This window comes from Corvus hawaiiensis, chromosome 19 (assembly GCF_020740725.1).
Source record: "Corvus hawaiiensis isolate bCorHaw1 chromosome 19, bCorHaw1.pri.cur, whole genome shotgun sequence".
NCBI lineage: Eukaryota > Metazoa > Chordata > Aves > Passeriformes > Corvidae > Corvus > Corvus hawaiiensis.
Genome location: NC_063231.1, coordinates 3,934,819 through 3,954,361, shown reverse-complemented (window position 1 = coordinate 3,954,361; position 19,543 = coordinate 3,934,819). Strand labels below are relative to the sequence as shown.

The 19,543-nt window shown below is 43.5% G+C and overlaps 1 protein-coding gene across 3 annotated transcripts; it reads right to left on the bottom strand.

The window, feature by feature from the left end:
* Positions 1-11,711: 11,711 nt before the first annotated feature.
* On the bottom strand, positions 11,712-18,003 carry KPNA2 (karyopherin subunit alpha 2). 3 transcript variants are annotated; one of them, XM_048324120.1, is made up of 11 exons: positions 17,902-18,003; positions 17,081-17,196; positions 16,846-16,983; positions 16,346-16,434; positions 15,292-15,560; positions 14,047-14,141; positions 13,699-13,962; positions 12,834-13,067; positions 12,572-12,754; positions 12,314-12,463; positions 11,712-12,210 (listed from the first exon to the last, which is right to left on the bottom strand). In XM_048324120.1, exons 2-11 carry the CDS (start codon positions 17,153-17,155, stop codon positions 12,118-12,120), a joined length of 1,590 nt encoding a protein of 529 aa, XP_048180077.1. In that variant the 5' UTR covers positions 17,156-17,196; positions 17,902-18,003; the 3' UTR covers positions 11,712-12,117. The 3 variants fall into 3 exon arrangements, with proteins under 3 accessions (XP_048180077.1, XP_048180079.1, XP_048180078.1); XM_048324122.1 differs by having other exon boundaries at positions 17,874-17,926; XM_048324121.1 differs by lacking the exon at positions 17,902-18,003 and adding an exon at positions 17,506-17,849.
* Positions 18,004-19,543: the final 1,540 nt, after the last annotated feature.

Below are 19,543 nucleotides of genomic sequence, written 5' to 3'. Positions count from 1 at the left end.
TATTATTCTGTTGTGAGTAAGAATGAGTGAACAAATATTAAAAAAGAGTGAATGTGTGAATGAAAAACTGTGTAATTAGAAGTTAACTTTGTTTTTGGGGAAGGTGGGCTATAATAAATTTTTTTTTGTTTTTTGTACTGTGAAAGGGTGGGTAGTATTTTACAGTAGTGAAAATTGGTGTTTTAAAGGAATGAATTAGTATTTCAAAGAGGGGGGGGGGGATAAATTGGTATTTTGAGTAAGTTAGAATAGAAAACTCCTGAAAAAATGAGACAACAACCTAGTAAATTAAGTTCAAATTATAAAAGGGTGCCAGAGGATATACCCCAAGACAGTCCCCTCGGGGTCAAACTCGCAAACTGAGAAACTGATCCTTCTACAAAAAGAAAAGATAAAGTAAAAATGATTCAATTCTTCGTGAAAGAGTGGGTAAAAAAAGAAATCAATTCTGATCATGTGTACTGGCCAAAATATGGGGTCTGATGAGGCATGGATTTGCCAGGCTCTAAATGTATTTGTAAATTCAAAAGAGCCATCTCACCCTGAGGAGGGAGAATATGCTTCTTGCTGGACAGGAATTACAAAACCTCTGGGAACCAAAGTCTTTAAAATATCAGAAACCCCAGAAGAGAAGCAAACAGAAGAGAAAAAAGGCTGGGACCCTTTAGAAGTATTTCCTCCGCCGCCAGTACCAGAGGCTGCCCCCCTCCCCCTGGCTCCGGGGTTCCCTCGCCAGCCACCCCTCCACCCACACCGGGGGCCTTTCCCCCCGAAGCCCCCCCTCTGCCCACACCGGGGGCCTTTCCCCCGGCAGCCCTCCCGCCCCAAGGGAGCGGGGGGGGAGCCCTGCCCCCGCCCATGCCGGGGATCCCACCCTTCCCATATATCTCGAGAATCCCAGCACCCTCAATTGAATCAAGGGAAACGTCACACATCTCAGCTTCAGCCCCCACCTCTCCTGCCTTGAGAAACCCGGCTTCAGCACCGGACCCCACCTCCTGCGCTCCGGAATATTTGGCTTCACTGCCATACCCCACCCCCACCCTCTGCACCTCAGAATATTCGGCTTCAGCGCCAGACTCTGAATCTGCCCCTCCTCCCCAGGGGAGTTCGGTGCTTTCTTCCCAAATAAACCCTCTTCTTAACGAAGGAGCACCATACCAGAATACAAGAGGTGCCATTAAGGCTCAGAGGCAGCCCAACAATCCCTCCATTGCTAAACAAACAGAGGGAAGCCGAGAAATTCATTTATTACCATTAAGAGAAGTACCTATGGGAGGAGGGGGAACCAGCTTTGTGAATGCCCCTCTAACCTCTACAGAGGTTAGGACTTTCAAAAAGGAAATTAAAGAATTATTAGAAGACCCCATAGGTACAGCTGAACAGTTGGACCCGTTCTTAGGTCCCAACATTTTCACTTGAGAAGAAATGCAATCAATAATGAAAATAATATTCTCCCAAGAAGAAAGAGAAATTATTAGAATTGCTGAAATAAAAATTTGGGAAAGAGAAAATCAACAAGGTCCACCCAGGGATCAGAAAATGCCCATTACACCTCCTAACTGGAACCAAAATGATGAAGCTGTGATATGAATGATTATCATAATTTGATAATCAAGGGAATAAAAGAGGGGGCACCCCGAGGACAAAATGTCAGAAAGGCCTTTGAAGGGCAGCAAGGGAAAGAAGAAACCCCGACTGAGTGGCTGGAGAAGCTCTGGAAGAATATGAAACAATATTCTGGAATAGACCCGGAGTCCCTAGCAGGGCAAGCCCTGCTAAGAGTTAACTTTGTCACTCATGCCAGGCCAGATATTAGGAAAAAATTAGAAAAAATAGAAGACTGGTACGAGAAACCATTACAAGACCTAGTAAGGGAAGCTCAAAAGATATATGTCCGGAGAGATGAAGAAAAAGCCGAAGTGGAAGCAAAGATCATGATAGGCACTATGCGAGAGAGTACCTTCCAAAAAAATCTAAATCAAAAGGCCTCAAGTAACACTCCTAAACATTCAGGGTTCAGAAATAGTGGAAGGGAGAAAAATAAAACCTCAGCACAGTCAAGATTCCAAGAACAACCCAGGGATGCCTGTTTTTATTGCAAGGAAGAAGGGCATTATAAAAGAGAATGCCCCCACCTGAGGAGGGATCTGAAAATATTTCAAAAGACACGCACAGAAGAAAAATAGGGAAGTCATGGGCTCTATTTTTTAGGGGATAAATACCGTCTGGAGCCTTTGATAACTTTAAAAGTAGGCCCCCAAGAAGAAGTATTAGAATTTATAGTTGACACTGGAGCAGAAAGGACTTGTGTGATGAATATTCCAAAAGGGTGTGATGTAAGTAATAATATAGTAAAAGTAACAGGAGCAAAGGGGGAAGGATTTAAGGTCCCTGTCATTAAAGATGTGGTTATTGAAGGGGAAACAAAAATAGGAGATGTTTTGTTAGTTCCTGGGGCTAGCAGCAATTTATTGGGAAAGGATTTACAAATCCAGCTAGGGATTGGAGTCATACCAGACGAAGGGAAAATGACGGCCAAAGTGTTAAAACTTAGCCAAGAAGATGAAAGAAAAATTAACAAAGAGGTTTGGGCTGGGTAAGGGAATAGGGGTGAACTAGATATTGACCCCATAAGGGTCACAATTGAAAAAGAAAAATGTCCCATCCGTGTACATCAGTACCCTGTATCTTTAGAAAGGAGAAAAGGCTTAAAACCAGTAATAGAAGAATTAATAAAAGATGGGACACTAGAACCTTGTAAATCCCCTCATAATACCCCTATTCTCCCAGTAAAGAAATCTGATGGAAATTATAGATTAGTGCAAGATTTAAGAAAAGTAAACAAAAGAACATGGGCCTGCTACCCTATGGTTCCTAATCCCTACACTCTTTTAAGCAAAATTCCACCTCAACATCAGTGGTTTAGTGTGGTGGATCTTAAAGATGCCTTTTGGGCCTGCCCACTGGCAGAGGAAAGCCAAAATATTTTTGCCTTTGAATGGAAAGATCCAAACACAGAGAAAAAGAACCAACTGAGGTAGACTAAACTGCCAAAGAGGTATTGTGAGGCCCCAAATTTATTTGGGCAAGCCTTAGGAGAAATATTACAAACCTTCCCCACTCCCCCAGGAATACAAATTATCCAATATGTAGATGATATTCTAATATCAGGAGAAGATGAAATTAAAGTTAAAGAAGCCACTATAAAGCTTCTAAATTTTCTTGGGGAAAAGGGACTAAGGGCATCAAAAAAGAAATTACAGTTTGTAGAATCAGAAGTAAAATATCTTGGCCACCTGATAAGCAAAGGTAGCCGAAAACTAAGTCCTGAAAGAATTACAGGGATTTTATCCCTCCCTCCTCCCTCTTCAAAAAAGGAGGTTAGGAGACTGCTGGAGCTACTGGGATATTGCAGACTATGGATTGAAGGATATACACAAGCAGTAAAATTTTTATATGAAAAATTAACAGGGGGAGGCAATATACAATGGACCAAAGATGATGATAATAAATTAGAAAAACTAAAGTTGAAACTAGCCTCAGTACCAGCCCTAAGCTTACCCTCACTAGAAAAACCCTTTCATTTATATGTGAATGCAAAAAATAGAGTAGCTCATGGTGTATTAGTCCAAGAATGGAGAGAGGTGAGAAGACCAATAGCTTATTTATCTAAACTATTGGACCCAGTAAGCCGTGGCTGGCCAGTATGCATTCAAGCCATAGCAGCTACTGCTATTTTGGTAGAAGAGAGCCGTAAGCTCACCTTTGAAAGTAAACAGATTGTATACACACCCCATGCAGTCCGAAATGTGCTAAATCAAAAAGCTGAAAAATGGTTAACAGACTCCAGGATATTAAAATATGAAGCAATTCTGATTGACAGTAATGATCTAACTATAGAAACAAGCAAAAGCCTCAATCCGGCCCAATTCCTGTATAGAGAACCAAAAGATGACCTAGCACATGATTGCTTAGAAATTATTCAATACCAAACAAAAGTTCGAGAAGATCTAGCAGAACAAGCCTTCTTAGAAGGGGAAAGAATATATGTGAAAGGTTCATCCAGATGCTTGCAAAGAAAAAGAATGTCAGGATATGCCTTAGTCGATAGGATAAATATGCAGACCATCAAAAAAGGAAAACTACCTCCAAATTAGTCGGCGCAATCTTGTGAATTATATGCTCTAAAGAGAGCACTAGAGCATTTAGCACTCAAAAAGGAGACCATCTATACTGATTCAACATATGCCTTTGGGGTAATACATACCTTTGAAAAGATCTGGAAAAAAAGGAGTTTACTAAATTCAAAGGGGAAGGAACTGATACATGAAGGCCTGATTTCAGAAGTTTTGGAGGCATTAAAATTGCCTGAAGAAATAGCCGTAGTGCATATCAAAAGACACCAAAAAGGGATGACACCAGAAATAAAAGAGAATAATCTAGCAGACCAAGAAGCCAAAGATGCAGCAGAAAATGGGACTAAACTAATTATGTTAATCCTGACCCCAGAAAAGGGAGAATTGGAAATCCCCAAATTTAGTAAAGAAGAAGAAAAGGAATTATTTAAGATAGGGAGAGAACAAGATCAATCTGGAAAATGGAAACTCCCTGATGGGAGACAGTTACTTAATAAGCCACTCACTAAGAGAATATTAAAAGATATGCATCAAAAAACTCATTGGGGTACTCAAGCTTTGTGTGATCATTTTCTGAGAAATTATGAGTGTATTAGAATGTTTAAAGTAGCAAAACAAATAACTGGGAACTGTACAACTTGCCATAAAATGAATAGGAAAATAATGAGAAAAACAACATTAGGAGGCCGTAAGTTAGCTCTGCGACCATTCCAAAGTATCCAAGTAGATTTCACTGAACTTCCTCAAGCACAGAGATGGAAGTTCCTATTAGTAATAGTAGACCATCTAACTCATTGGGTAGAAACAGTTCCTGCTACTAGAGCTCCAGCTAACATAATATGCAAAACCCTTCTGGAACAAATTATTCCCAGATATGGAATGGTTAATAAAATAGACTCAGATAGAGGAACACATATTACATCCAAAGTCTTACAACAAATAAGCCTTAGGGATAAAATGAGAATTACATACCCCCTGGCACCCACAAAGTTCAAGCAGAGTAGAAAGAATGAACCAGACTTTGAAAAAAACTTTAACAAAATTAATGATTGAAACTCAAATGTCATGAGTAAAGTGCTTACCTTTGGCTCTGTCGAGAGTCCGAACACAGCCCAGGTCAGACCTGGGAGTATCTCCTTATGAGATGATGTTCAGATTACCCTTCCTTACCACTCAACATGAAACAGCCACTTATGAAGTAGGAGAAATAAGTGTCAGAAAATATGTCACCACAATTGCCAGAACACTTGAAAATTTGCGGCTGAAAGGAATGATCCCTCAAACCACAACTTTGGAGTTCAAAATTCATAATATCCATCCAGAAGAATGGGTACTAGTAAAAACATGGAAAGAACAGTCTTTGACTCCACAATGGGAGGGTCCTTTTCAGGTACTGCTGATGACTGAGGCCGCAATCTGGACCAAAGAACGAGGGTGGATCCATGCCAGCAGAATCAAAGGACCTATGAAAGAACCTAAAGAATAGACTGTAATATCCAAACCAGGTGATACCAAATTGATTCTTAAACGGAGGCCAGGTAGCAATGAACTAAAACAATCTAAATAATCCAAGAGATATGCAAAGAATCACACCTAACTGAGAAGTAAAAGCCAAATTTATATCAGTGGTTTCAAGTGCCCCCTGGACAAATTCTGGGACATCTTGGAGAAGAATATTCTCACTTCAAACAGGAAGAGTTGGGACTGTATCAAACAGGGAACTCTCATGTTCTGATTCTAGCCTGTGATTTGTATTAAGAAGGGGGAGAATCACAACTTCCATCAGTGCCACATCATATACCCTGTTTGAATCATTCTAACACGGGGCATGCCAGCCAGGTCAAATATAAGTAATTAATCTGTAGGGAAATTGGCATTTCACACCATCGACACCCTAGTTGTAAAGAGTGTCAAGCACAAAATCGACCGCCTATCCAGACAAAATCATAAGCAACAAAAGCAATAACTTTGCTCTGCAATGGGAATTACTAGTGCCTGTTGAATGGGAAATACCTAAGATACGATAAGATACTACAGTTAAAAAAAGGTGCCAAAAGAAATTTGCCTAAAAGCTACAAAGGAAGTGACAAAGAAATAGAGGGCAAGACCGGGTTGGCCACTGTACTCACCACCGAGAAAAACAAATACACCTGCTATGGGTTGCAACTTCATAGGCAAGGGAAGTGGGAGTATAAGCCATGCCGGACGTCTGTTATTCCTTCTTTTGTCACTTATCCTGGTCCCTTTTGGGACACCAGCAAGACCATGTTACAAATGCTATCGAAAGCTCTACATGGAAAGACACCGGGGCTTCTTTATTACTCATACCCATATCAACAGTCGCTGTTATGACTCACCCAAATTAGGTATTTGCATGCATAAAGGAGAAAAATATTAGATTACAGAAAATTTGGGAACAAGTGGAAACAGACTAGGAAGTAATTGTCCAAAAGGAGAAAAATGGATTTGCTTCACAGCTGCCACCAGGGGAACAGTCCAAGATTTACTAAAAGAACAAGTGGCAAGTAAAAATACAAAGCCAGCACAGCAACCTTGCCCTATATTCACCTCACGTCAGGACCTGTATGCAAAGCTTAAACAACAGTTAAAAGAGAAAAAACCCCAAGGTTAAGAAAAAACCTGTTTGTAGAATTGAAAGAGAAGATGGGTAAAGAACTTAACATAACCAACTGTTGGGTCTGTGGAAGAGCTTTAATGACAGAAGAATGGCCATAGAAAGGTAGCGGCGTAAGCCCGGTAGAACTCCTTAAATAGAACCGGACAAATAAAAGAGGGGGGAACCAACCTAAGGAGTGGATTTTAAGTTCAACAGTGATAAGGGAAGAATGTCTCTGGCGAACTGAGAAAAACTTTCTTAATGAAGTAAAAACCACTCCCTGTAAAAGGTATAAAGTGAGTAACAAAACTTCAACATAGTGGGTCCCAGAAAAACCAACTTAGTATTGAGCTCAGAAAAAAAGAAAAGACTGTGTATATGATAATGAAATTGGACTCTTTCAGTGTAATGACAAGGAAAAATCCTTATTTTGGAATCCCAGAAATATCCAAATTTTGAGAGAATATAAATCAACAAGAAGGTGATTATTGGAAAGCACCAGATGGCTTATTTTGGATATGTAGGAAAAGGGCATACCCAAGACTCCCTTCACATTGGAAAAAGAGTTGTACACTAAGAATCATTCAACCAGGGTTTTTCCTTTTACCAGAACCAGAGGGAGATCAATTAAGAATACCTGTCTATGAAGACTTCAAAAGAAATAAAAGAAATTTGATTGGAGGATTCCAAAAATGGAAAGATGAAGAATGGCCCCCTGAATGAATATTAAGAACATATGGGCCAGCTACCTGGGCACAAGATGGAAGTTGGGGATATCAAACCCCAATTTACATGCTAAATCGTATCATCAGACTCCAAGCTCTTGTAGAAATCATAACCAATGAAACAGCTGGGGCTATAGAATTAATAGTCAGCCAGCAACGCTAAACCAGAGCTGCAATATATCAAAATAGGCTGGCTTTAGACTATTTACTGGCTGAAGAAGGGGGTGTATGCGAAAAGTTCAATACATCAGATTGTTGTTTAAAAATTGATGACATTAGGGATGCCGTTCTAGATATCGCCAACAATATCAAAAAAATAGCCCATGTACTGGTCCAAAAATAGAAATCAATGATGACTGCTGATAGTGAGATAGCATATTGAGGAAAGAATAGTGAAAAAAAGCTAGGTTTCTTCCTCTTATGTGCTACAGCTAGTCTAATATTTCTCCCTTGCTTGATCCCCTGTTTTATTCGGCTAATCACCAGCGTAGTTCAAGGCATGCAAGTTGTAGCAATGCCTACCAACCCAAAGTTGGCTATGTCTGGAACAGCACAAAAAATTACAGTACTAAAAAGACAAAGTGATATAAAAGACCCTCTCGAAGAAGCCAAATTGATCTGTGAAAAGAACGAACAGACATTAGAAGCCAAGAAAAAAGAATTATTGCTCAAGCCAAATGATTTATAAAATAGAAAAAGGGGGGGATTGTTATAAACATATAATATTGGCTTCTCGCAAAGTACAAAGGTAGATATTATATAATGTTAGAAATGCTTTTTGCTGTGTGGATGTAGTTTTCTCTCTTTTTAGCAAGAATGTTAGCAAGTGTGACCAAGTAAGATAACCTCCAAGCGAACAGAGGATGAGGCCCGAGAAGCTGGTAATCAACACTTTGTCCAGGGAACAAAAGGGCCCAAAGGCTACTCCGCCCGGAGAACGGGCGGCCAGGAGAGTCCGAGAGCCGTTATCACCGCTCTGCCCGGAGAGACGAAGAGGCCCAAAGCTGCAATCAGCCCTGACTGTCTGGAAAATTAAGAGATCCACCCTACCATCGACTCTTACCTAGCGAGCCCAACCCCAAGAATCAAAAGAAATAAAACCGCAAGGCAGAAGAACACGCATGCTCTAAAAAGGCGGACCCAAGGAGTGGCCATGCAGAACAGCTCTGGGAAAAGTTTGAATATTAATAGAGAACAGACAGTAAAAATGGTTGTCTTGGTTTGAAAGACAGGTGTCTGTTAAGGAAGGCAGAAGCCTCCCTTGGAATGGCAGATGCAACCCCTTTCCCTCCAAGTTATTATAATTTTGAAATCAAGGGCTTTTAGGCAAAGATGTGGGAAAATAGGAATAACAGTTCTTTACTATTATATCTCTAACCAGTCAAACAAAACAACAATAACTATGGCAGTAACAGCAACCTCAAACCCAGTCCCAGCCTTTCGGCTGTCAGGCCCTTTCCCCTCGGGTGCAGTTCCGCTCGCAGCCGGCAGGGGCGCTGGCGGCTCCCGGTGAGCAGGGCAGGTGCGATGGTTCCCCCGCGGCTGCAGGGGGCGCTCCGGAGCGAGCTCGGGGAGCACGCGGCTCTGGTGCCCTGGGATCCCGGGGAGGGATGGGACAAAGGCTTCACAAACGCCTGGGCAGCCGATCCCGGTGTCCGGCCAGACCCTCGGGAACAGCAGGCTGGAACGGCAGGCTGGAGTGGCAGGGACGAGCACAGGTCCCAGAGGACAGACGAGATGTATCCAAACGGTGAACCCCCCGGAGGTCGGGCAGGCAGGGCAAGCACGGCTACAGCGTAGCGGAGGCTCGAAGCAATGGCGGGGGCAGGGCGGCCACAGCCCGGCCTCCAGCAGGGCAGGGAAAACAGCTTTGGGATCCCGGCGTTGTTTCCAGCAGAAAAGAAAAACGGCCGAAGAAGAAGCACCAGCAGCTCCTTTCTCTGCAGCTTCTCTCTCCAAATGCCCAGAGCGAACTGACCCCACACCCAGGTGAAACAAAGGAGGAGCCAGGCCCACCCCAGCCCCAATGGGAAGCTTTTTGTCTTTCTTAAGTACAGCCATTTGTCCCCTAGCAACATGCATATGGGAACAAATTCCTTTAACAGGAAAAAACTAGGACTAAACTAAAACCCCAACAATGGTATAAAAAGGACTCACCTCAAGCATCAGGTGTGCTCTTGGCAGAGCACCAAGGCACCCAGCCGTTACCTCTTTATTTTATGTGTCTCTTATTGTCTTTATATTAAACCCTTTAAATTCTCACAGGAGAGTGAACCTCGTTTTTCCACACAGAAAATCATGATTTTTCCTAAATGATGGCTTTAGGTCAAGGGTAGAGGTTTGCCAACAAAGCAAAGGACACAGGAGGCTTCACTGCAGGCGCATAAATGCCCTGTTTGGTTGCTTTTTCCCCCAGAAGAGTAAAGACTCCAGTATTACAAGGAAAGTGTGGCAATACCAGACTCTGGTCCCAGGGCAGCTGTAGAACCTGTGCTGGCCCTGTTCTCACTTTGGCACTGCTCCCAGCTGCTTCCAGAGGTCCTGGGTGCCACCTGCAGCCTCACCCTTCAGTACAGGAGCAGGCAGGGCTGGGAACAGACCACAGATCCAGTTCGGCCTCTTTAGAGACACCTAAAATAAGGCTTAGTACATGCTGCAGCTTTTTTGGAGTTAAAGAAAAACAGCTAAAGTGGTACAGGCCAAAGTATGAAGGTCATAGTTAATCATTTGAGGGCAGTGTGATTTTTGCAAGCTAGTCTCCTTTGTGACAGGTAAAATCTGCAAAGCCTGCTGCTACATCAGTGACCAAGACCACAGTCTGAGCTGGATGCAGGAACTCCCGTAGCTTCAATAGCCCAGGCAGGACTATCATTATAGCAGTGACTCACAGGGATTGCTCTGCACAAAAGAGTATTGTTGCTAACAAGATGTATAGGACTGTAGCTGCAGACAAATTATCTGCTGCCCTTTGTAACATCACAACCAGCAATACCCAAGACCCAGAGAAGTCCCATGGATGAAATGTCATGACCAGCCTCCAGTCATTGGCCAGCAAGTGTGGGACAGGGAACAGCAGACCTACCCCACACTAATGAAAGTAAGAGTGATATCATCTACATTAGCAATAACCCAATTAAAGAAAGCTTTGTTAGCAGCACACAAGAGTGAATTCTTCATGAAGCACACCTGATCTTCCATGGATTGCCAAAGAGTTACACCCAAATCCACTTTTCTATGTATCTGCACTTCAAAACAAACTTAGAAGCACACAAAAGGTTACTAATGTAGGAGACAAAACCAGATTCTTCTATCAGGTTCACCTAGCAGAATAAGAGGGGTTTTTTTGTTTTGTATTTGTTTAGTTTTTTATTCCCCTCCATCCATAAAGGTAGAAGCAAAGCCAATGGGAACTCTGGGAGAATTGCCTACATATCAGAATTTTTCCCCCTAATCTTTTACTTAAAAAGTGACATGCTGTGGTCCAATTTAGTCATGTTTGTGAAACATCTAGCTTTGAACTCTAACCTCTCCTGCACCGTCATTGGTGCTAGAGACACTCCGTGAGCTGAGACAATAGTTATCCCAGCACATTTGACTCCTGGGAGGTTCAAGTTAAATAGCTCAATCCAAGTTCTTCTAAAAAGCTGGAAAATAGAACTACAGTTCTTCATCTCCACTCAATACTCTTTCCCCTCCGAACCCCACCCTGCACAACCCCCTTGAGAGACGAAATGGGTTCCTGTATGTAATGACTTTAGAAAGAAAGGGACAGTTGATTCCAAGACAAGGCCTTCATTTTTGCTCTCTAGAGCAGGCAACTGCTTCAAAGCATTTCCTATGCTCTATCCTACGGCTACCTGAACATGCATAGAACTGGTCAACTGCTGTACTTACCTCTCCTCCAAACTATTACTTACAGTTAAGTAGCACTGTTAATCTTTAATTATTTCTCCAAGAGGCTGAAGCTAGTTTAGCTCAGTTGTGCACCTTGTAAGATGAACCAGATTTCTATAGGAAGTATCTGAAGACAAGCAGCAGTTCCTTGGTTCTGTAATAGAAGGCTGCTGTATGCAGAAACCAGAGCTCGGGGTGACCAAGTTGTTTTAAATCCACCATCTTCAGCATTGAATCTCTCATGGTTTAGACCTGCATTCATGCCATTATCTACTTTTGACTAAGTTTACTTCCCCCAGCAAGGCAGCTTTTAAGAGAGCAAGTGACACAGTTCAATGTGATATAATGGTAACACTTTATTGAACTTCAAGTAAGTCTTCTTTAAAAGCCTGTTCAGTGTCTTTATTACTGCAACAGGTCATGTAGAAGGTAAAAGGTTATGGGGAGGCCTGCAGAGCAGTGGCTCAATGCTTTGTGAAAGGCCTGAATTGTTCATATGCATTCTTTCCCCTGACAAGGACAGACACAGGAAGTATTTACAAGTATATCTCAAAGAATGAGGTTTACACTTAGAAATTCACAGATATATATATATAGTTTGAACTGTTCAAGTACATTTCAGTTGGACAAAGTGCTACAGGACACAGAAAAACCAGTAAAGACAAGAGGAACTAGTAAGACAAAGAGGTGGCAGTCATTTGTGTGCTAAACCACTTATAGGTGGTTGCAGTATATGCAAGATCTAGAAGTTGAAAGAATTTGGGGTATTGTCCTGGATTTGGAAAGTGTAGCTGTTAGCAGTAGAACCTGGTACAACACTTTGGTCTTCCTCCTCCTACAAGGAAAGAAAAGAATGTTGAAATAGCAGTAACATTTTAATCTAGCAGACAGTGCTGGAATAGAAAATAAAAGTGGAAAAGACCCCTGAAGCCACTTACTTCTGCTGAGAAATATTTCTCAATGATGGTGGATGAGGCTCTGTACACTTCTTCATTTTCATGTGACTGGAGAGCTTCAATTCTGTCTAGACCCCCACACTCCTCAATTATGAGGCAAAGCTTTTCAGTCTCATTAATCTTCTCAGCAGCCTGCAAGAGAAAAGTGTGGAATAACCTCAGGAAGGATATATAGCAGCAACTACTGGAGAACCGTTAGCAACAATGTGGACAATAATCAAGCATACTGCATCCACATACCAAAAAGATGTTGGAAACTGCATCCAGGATAACAAGCACAGTTTTGCTGTCTTTTGTTGAGAGAAGATTCAGTAGGGGTTCAAGAACACCAGCCTGAACAAGATACACAATCTGGTCAATTGTTCCACCACTTGTGTAGTTCGTCACAGCCCACACAGCTTCCTTCTGAGATTTGAAATCCCCCTGCAAAGGTAAGAGCAGAGTGTTTGAACACAGAGGTAATAGGAAAAGGCTCAACAGAGTAAATATAGGCTTTGTTTACCTTCCTCAGAATACCAATGAGATAAGGCACAAGACCATGGTCTACAACTCGCTGGATCTGATCTTGACGCCCAGCAGTGATGTTGGACATTGTCCAGGCTGCTTCTTTCTGAATGTTGTTTTTATTATGAGAAAGGAGACTTGGAAAGACAGCCAGTGCTCCTGAGTCAATAACAATCTGTGTCTGCTCATCAGTACCAGTGACAATATTTCCTATGGCTCTTAATGAGGGAGTCTGAAACAAAGATGAATAGGATATTTAGGAAAATTGTTCAAAACCAGATTAGATTATAGCAAACACAGCCATACTTGATGGCCATCCACTCTAACCTTCCCAATTAACAGCATGATCTGCTATGTACAATGGGTTTTGGGCTAATCATCAGCATTCCACAGGCAGGCACCAACGTCTGCATGCAAAGACTGCACACCTTCCAAGGCCAGTCTGCAAACAACCACCCACAACAGAGCTTAGAGAAACTACCTGCTAAATACTAATGCAGTTTTATTATACTCTAATTATAGTGTGCACAGACAACACTTGTAAACACTGTCCTTAGAATCTGGATCTGCAACAGCAATTTAAAGTTAAGCTTTACTGAATGCTGACTATTGTGCTAGCCTGTGAGGTAAATCCAATGATTATATAAAGCAGCTTGATAGTCATCACCAGCAGCAGTCTGTCTTGTGCGGGGCAGCACCCAGGCAGAAGAGAAACTGAAGTCTCCCTTCACAAAAATTAGAACAGGCACCTGACTTATGTATGAAAAGAACCACTCAGTTACATGGACACTACTCTCCATAACTGCAGTTCTAGCCATGAGTCAAATCAAGCAACAACAGCCTGCACATATCCAATAACTTACCATTATTGGCAGCTCACTACATCCCAGGAGTCTCACAAGTTGTGGCACCAATCCAGTTTTCACAACAACTTCTATCCTATCATTGGAACCATCTGTGAGGTAGGAAATTGCCCAGCACGTGTCTGCCAACACCTCAGGGTCATCATGGTGTAGGAGCCGGACTAGAGTTGGAAGGATCTGCTGGATGGCTTCTATGGGAGGTGCAGGATTCTTATTGCGACATAGGTTTGAGAGGGTCCACGTAACATTGCGCAAATATCCAGACTGCCACAGTTGAAATAAATGGTTAGCAATAGTTTATCTAGGTTTTACTCAGTAATTGTAACTTGAATCGCTCTGCACACTTACAGCCAGGGAAGAGAGGTCAGGAACAGCAAGGAGACTTAGCAGTGGCTCAATTGCACCATATTTAATAACGAGGTCTCTGTAGGCAGAACCATCACCTGGAAAAAAAACAAGAAAAAAAGCCAGGTGAAGATCAGAAAAAGAGGGACATGTGTACACAGAACCAGTGTGTGTTAGAGGATTAATTCTTCTACTCCTTAAGAATGGCTAGATAAAATAAGAAGAAACGAGAGGACAAAAAGACTACTGCCATGGTTAAGTCACATGACAAGCACGTTCAATCAAGCCACTGCGCTTAACCTTTTGCATTGGAAGAAGAGCTAATGCAGAGTATGTTTTCTATACAGCTTTTCCTAAGAGTTCATAACCATGCAGAGTCTTGTGTGTTTCTTTGAAGACAATTTTAAGTCCTACACTAGAACAGAGCTTTCCCCACAATATGGGACTTGAAATGCATTATAATCATCAGCTGCATGATTGGATGCTACAGAATAATGCTGATAGAATGTCAGAGTTTGACTGAGAATTCTATTGCAATGTATAGCAAATACCCTATAATTAAGTTTAAAATTCTAAGGACAAAATTTAAGAAAACCCCACTCAAACAAGGCTGTTTTAAACAAGATAATTTTCTCTGTGTGAAGATTCACTGTTTTCTAAGGCACAGCCGTTGGAAATTCTAATACAGCAGGTACAATATTTAACTATATTATTTATTTTAGCCATTTTTTAATAACTGGATCCAACACAGGCAGATCAAGTAATCCTGAAAGAAGCATGAAAAACTGCAGTATATCAATACTTTCCCACCAGCAAGCAACTGTTTCAAAGCAAGGGATATTGGCCATCACATACACAATTATTTGAGTCACTGCTTCCTGCCTTCCCCTTCTTACTTAATACACAGAGCAGAGCTCATTGCTGAGTCATAAAAACACTGAGATGCCTGAAAAAGGTTTCTGGTATAGCATGGTTAGAGATCCATCAAACCTGAGCTGAAATCTGGAAGCAGTACCCACAATACAACCCACAGACTGTGCCAGACACTGCATGAGCTTTCTCATACCAGGTCTGAAGACAGAGTTGCCTGCAGCATGCTCTGCAATGCTGGCCATGTCATGATTGGAAAGCCATTAGGGCAGAGCTCCCAAGCAGCTCAGCACAGAGCATGGCACAGCAGAAGTGATGTCCTCCCACCTCAGATAAGGGCACAGGTCTGAATTTGAGCTGTGCAGCACATGGACATACCTGCAATATTCCCTAAGGCCCACACAGCCTGCTCACTGATGTGGATGTGTGGAGAGGCCAGCAGGGAAATGAAGGCTGGAATTGCCCCACCATCCACCACTGCCCTGGTTTGCTCTGACGTGCCAGAGGCGATGTTGGTGAGCGCCCAGGCAGATTCAAACTGGATGGGGCTGCAGTCTGCTCTGCCCAGGAACAAGACAAACTTCGGGATCAAGCCAGCCCGAATTATGTTGTCTATTGGGGGTTGCTTCTCTCTTGAGAGGAGTTTCCTAAGGAGGAAGGCAAACAGGAAGCATTATTTTTGCCTGAAGACATCTGAACAACAAATTAAAGTCTTAAAAGCACCACATAAAAAACGTTTAGCATTGTCTTAACATTCAGAGAAGGCAATACAACAATACAACATGAAGGAGAAATGCAGACAAGCTGAACGCTGGCTTCCTAGGCCTCTGTTAACATTGGGTTTGGCATGTCTTCACTATGTGAGAGGTTCTGTTCAGACTCTGAAGTAAAATAGATCTACAAGAGTCAAAACATCTGAATTGCTAGAGGCCTCGCAGCAGAGAGGTTAATGACTGCCAGGAGCAGCACTGCAGCAATATGCAAGCTTGCTAAAGGATATTTTAGATTTGGAAGGAGAAACAAGCTTAGCAAACTTCAAACCCCAGTCACCTTACTGTTCACATTATTCTAAGGTGGATCACCACACTCCCATACATATCATAGCCAAGTGTTAACGCAGTTTAAAAGGTACCTTTGCTATAACAAAGGATTTACTATAATTACTCCTTTAAATCTAAGGTGACTACTGCTTAATTTGCCACCACTAGAGCAAATTACTTCTTCTTCAGGCACTTTAAATATTCAAAAACAACATGGTCTCAATAAAATTATGCCTAAGTTATGGGTACCTCAACGTTGTATAGAAGACTAGGTGTTTGTTGAAATACTGCCTGGTAAGACATAAGCAGCCACTTAGGCTCATAAGTAAGTTTTCTCACCTTGCCTAGTTAGTGGCTTGCACAGCTGAGCTGGTTTCCCCTGAACTGCTTACCTGGCAGCTTGAGTAGCCTGCAGCTGAAGCTCCATATTATTACTATTAACTCCTTTGACTATTTCTTCAACTGACCAGTGTGCCAAAACCTGTACAAGAAAAAGTTACATGAATGCTTCACTGGAGAGTCATGCGTATTCCTGACCACAGAGGGCTCTTACACAATACCATGAATAGGCCCCAATTTACAGCCACTTCCCTTAATACCACCACCATGACATATTTCAAAACCTCATCAGCTTCAGCTTTATCAACAATTATCTGACCTGCTGAAACCTTTCTTAACCAAGTACTTCATACCAGTTTTGCTAGGCTTAAAACGTAGCTTCAGCCAGTTGTGTTTAAGAGTGCTGTTCGTTAGGGGTGATAGTACAGGCCTGAGCTGCTAATGCACATGTAGTAGTGCTGTCCCACCCTCAAGAAGGGATTCATGCTGGCCTGGCTGCAGGAGCTTAGACCGTAAGACCCTCCAAGCGTGTCTGTTCCAAGTGCCCGCTTACCTGGTTGCCTCTGTTTTCCTGAAGGGGAGAAGTAGCATCGTCTGGTAAAGTGCTCACATTTCTTCTTTTAAGCATCTGGTCATCTTTCTTAGCTTTTCTCAGCTCCACATTGACTTCAATGCGCCGCCTTCTCATTTCCTGGACAATAAACATTCAGAGTAAGTTCTTGGCTTTTGAAACTTAGGTTTAAAGAGACAATGGCTGGCTAAAGTACTAATTGCACCAGAGTACTCACTGTGCTGTCCTTTCCTTTGTTCTTGAATCTGTTCAGTCGAGCTGATGGTATATTGGCATTTTCATTAGTAGACATCTTGCTTGTTAGATTTTTGAGCGGGACAGATAAAAACAAGCCTGAAAACAGAGCAAAGAAACAGCAAGTTTGCTCCACAAAAGTTAAGTTTTGAAAATTGGATCAATACTCAAGAATGAGAGGCACTTGCTTGTATTAATATTGTAACAACATCAGACTTGATCCACAGCTGTCTCTTTAAACAGCCAGATGTTACAAGCTCCACCATCAACACAAAAGCAGAAGACTCACACGATTTTAAGACACTTTAAACCAAACACTATTAGTTATTATTTTTAGGAGCAAGATTGATTTTCCTCCCCACAGGCAACACACACACACTGTTAAGGACTATTTTCACTGTAACGTACCTGTACTGCACAGGATCCCACCCTGACCTTTCTAGACGAGAACAGCGAGCTCTCGCACTGGGAAGCTCGCCCCGAGGTCGTTTGCCGTGCCGGTGCAGCCAGCAGCACATAACAACGGCTACACGGGTAACGAGGCAAACGACCGCACCTCAGCCATCCCCAGCGTAACCCACTGTATAAAAACTGGCTTCGCTTCGGCCACAGCCCCACCGGAGCAACAGCCTGCCGGGGGATACACCAGCTCTGTCAGCCCCAGTGTAGACAGCGGAGACTTGAGAGCCTCCGGAAAGAGGTCCCAGCAGGGACTGCCGGCGGAGTACGGCCCTTTCTAAGGGCAGCGCAGGGCCCGCGTCCCCGCCGCCCCATACCCGACTCCTCTCGATCCCAGCCCCGCACCTCGGCCGGGGACGCTGCCGATCGCTCCGCTGCTGCCGCACGCTGCCACTGCCCACAGGCGCCCCACGCGGCATTTAAATTTCCCGCGGCCGCGCCCTGCCATTGGCCAGTTCGAGCCAAAGCAGCCTTCTGATTGGCCGGTTTGAAAGCAGCCCGGTTCGCGATGACGGGGAACGCCCTCCCGGAAGAGCCGGCCGGACGTGACGTCTACACACGCCCCGGTACTACAGCTCCCGGCGTGCTCCGCGCGGGTAATGTCGGCAAGCCTCTGTGGGGCGGAGCGGGGCACGCCGGGAGTTGTAGTGCGGGGGGCTGGGCTCGGCGAGATCGCGGGACTGGAGGGGTAGAGCGGGGTGGGGGATTTGTATCCCTGGAGGGGTCTCGTTCTGAGCGGTTTTGGGCAGAAACACCCATTCCCTCACGCAGAGTGCAGATTCTGCCTCAGTAACCGGCAGGGCACCACAGGCTTCTCCTGGGACAAGGGCATGTAGTGACAGGACGAGGGGGAATGGCTTGAAACCGAAAGAGAGTGGGTTTAGATGGGATATGAGGAAGGAATTCTTTCCTGTGAGGGTGGTGAGGCCCTAGCACAGGTTCCTAGAGAAGCTGTGGCTGCCCCATCCCTGAAAGTATCAAAGGCCAGGTTGGATGGGGCTCCAAGCAACCTGGGATAATGGAAGGTATCTCTGCCCATGGCAGGGGGTGGAACTGGATGAGCTTTAAGGTCCCTTCTAACCCAAACCATTTTGTGATTCCATCATTCCATGGCTCCATGACTCACTTAATGTCTCCTAGAAATGCGGTGCACAGAAATGTAAAGAAAAGGGGATATGAGATTGTAGTTGAAAGCAGTTCTACAGCTATCAGCACAGATGAAAACCAAATCATACAGAGTAACAAAAGAAAAGGATTCCTGCCCCTGTGGCATGGCCTGAAAAGGCATGGGATTGTTTCCAATGGGTTTGGCCTGCTCATGAGGGATGGAATACAAAAGAACACTGATCTTCCAGGAGATATAATTCAAACTATAAAACTGTAGGGAAAACATGACTCTGACAGCGACTCTGACAGCAACTCTAACATTTCAAGACACCTATAAGGTAGAACTCAGAGAAGCATCAGGGATGCACATCCATACATCTGTGTGCTAAGCCATCACATTAAACCACTTATACTGATCTGTAGGTGCACATAGGTGTCCAGGATGTTTGCTGAGGAGGGGGAATTACCAGTGACATCTCATACAGCTGGTTTTGGGCCTTACAGTGCTGAGCTTTGTAAAAAAAAACCACAAAAACAAGAGCAGAGAAGAGGAGAAAGCACATTACTAACAAATGGAGATATTTAACAAGACAAGACTAGTTTGACAGAAAAAAAAAAGGCAGTTCAAAAGCAGAAATGGAGGTAAAACACCTGCTCTCCTGAAGGATTGGAGGGTTGGCATGAAGAAATTCCATTGGGTATTGAATCGCTGGCAGTGCATGGTCTGGTGCAGTGAAATCCGGGTGCAGGGAGGGGTGTTGAGGGCAGGGAGAGGGCTGGCAGTGCCTGAGACCCCCGAGGGGGCTGCATGCGAGGTGCTGCAGGCGATGTGGGCTGTGAGGGAGGTGACAGCTGCAAAGGCTCTTACCAGCAGAGTGAA

What these genes read in the sequence shown, in the direction of transcription:
- KPNA2 (XM_048324120.1), bottom strand. Translation starts at nt 17,155, where the DNA reads ATGTCTACTAATGAAAATGCCAATATACCATCAGCTCGACTGAACAGA. An exon ending in CAGGCTACTCAAGCTGCCAG is followed by an intron (nt 15,561 to 16,345) that starts GTAAGCAGTTCA and finishes CTTCCTCCTTAG; the next exon opens with GAAACTCCTCTCAAGAGAGA. An exon ending in GGCCTTAGGGAATATTGCAG is followed by an intron (nt 14,142 to 15,291) that starts GTATGTCCATGT and finishes TTTTTTTTCCAG; the next exon opens with GTGATGGTTCTGCCTACAGA.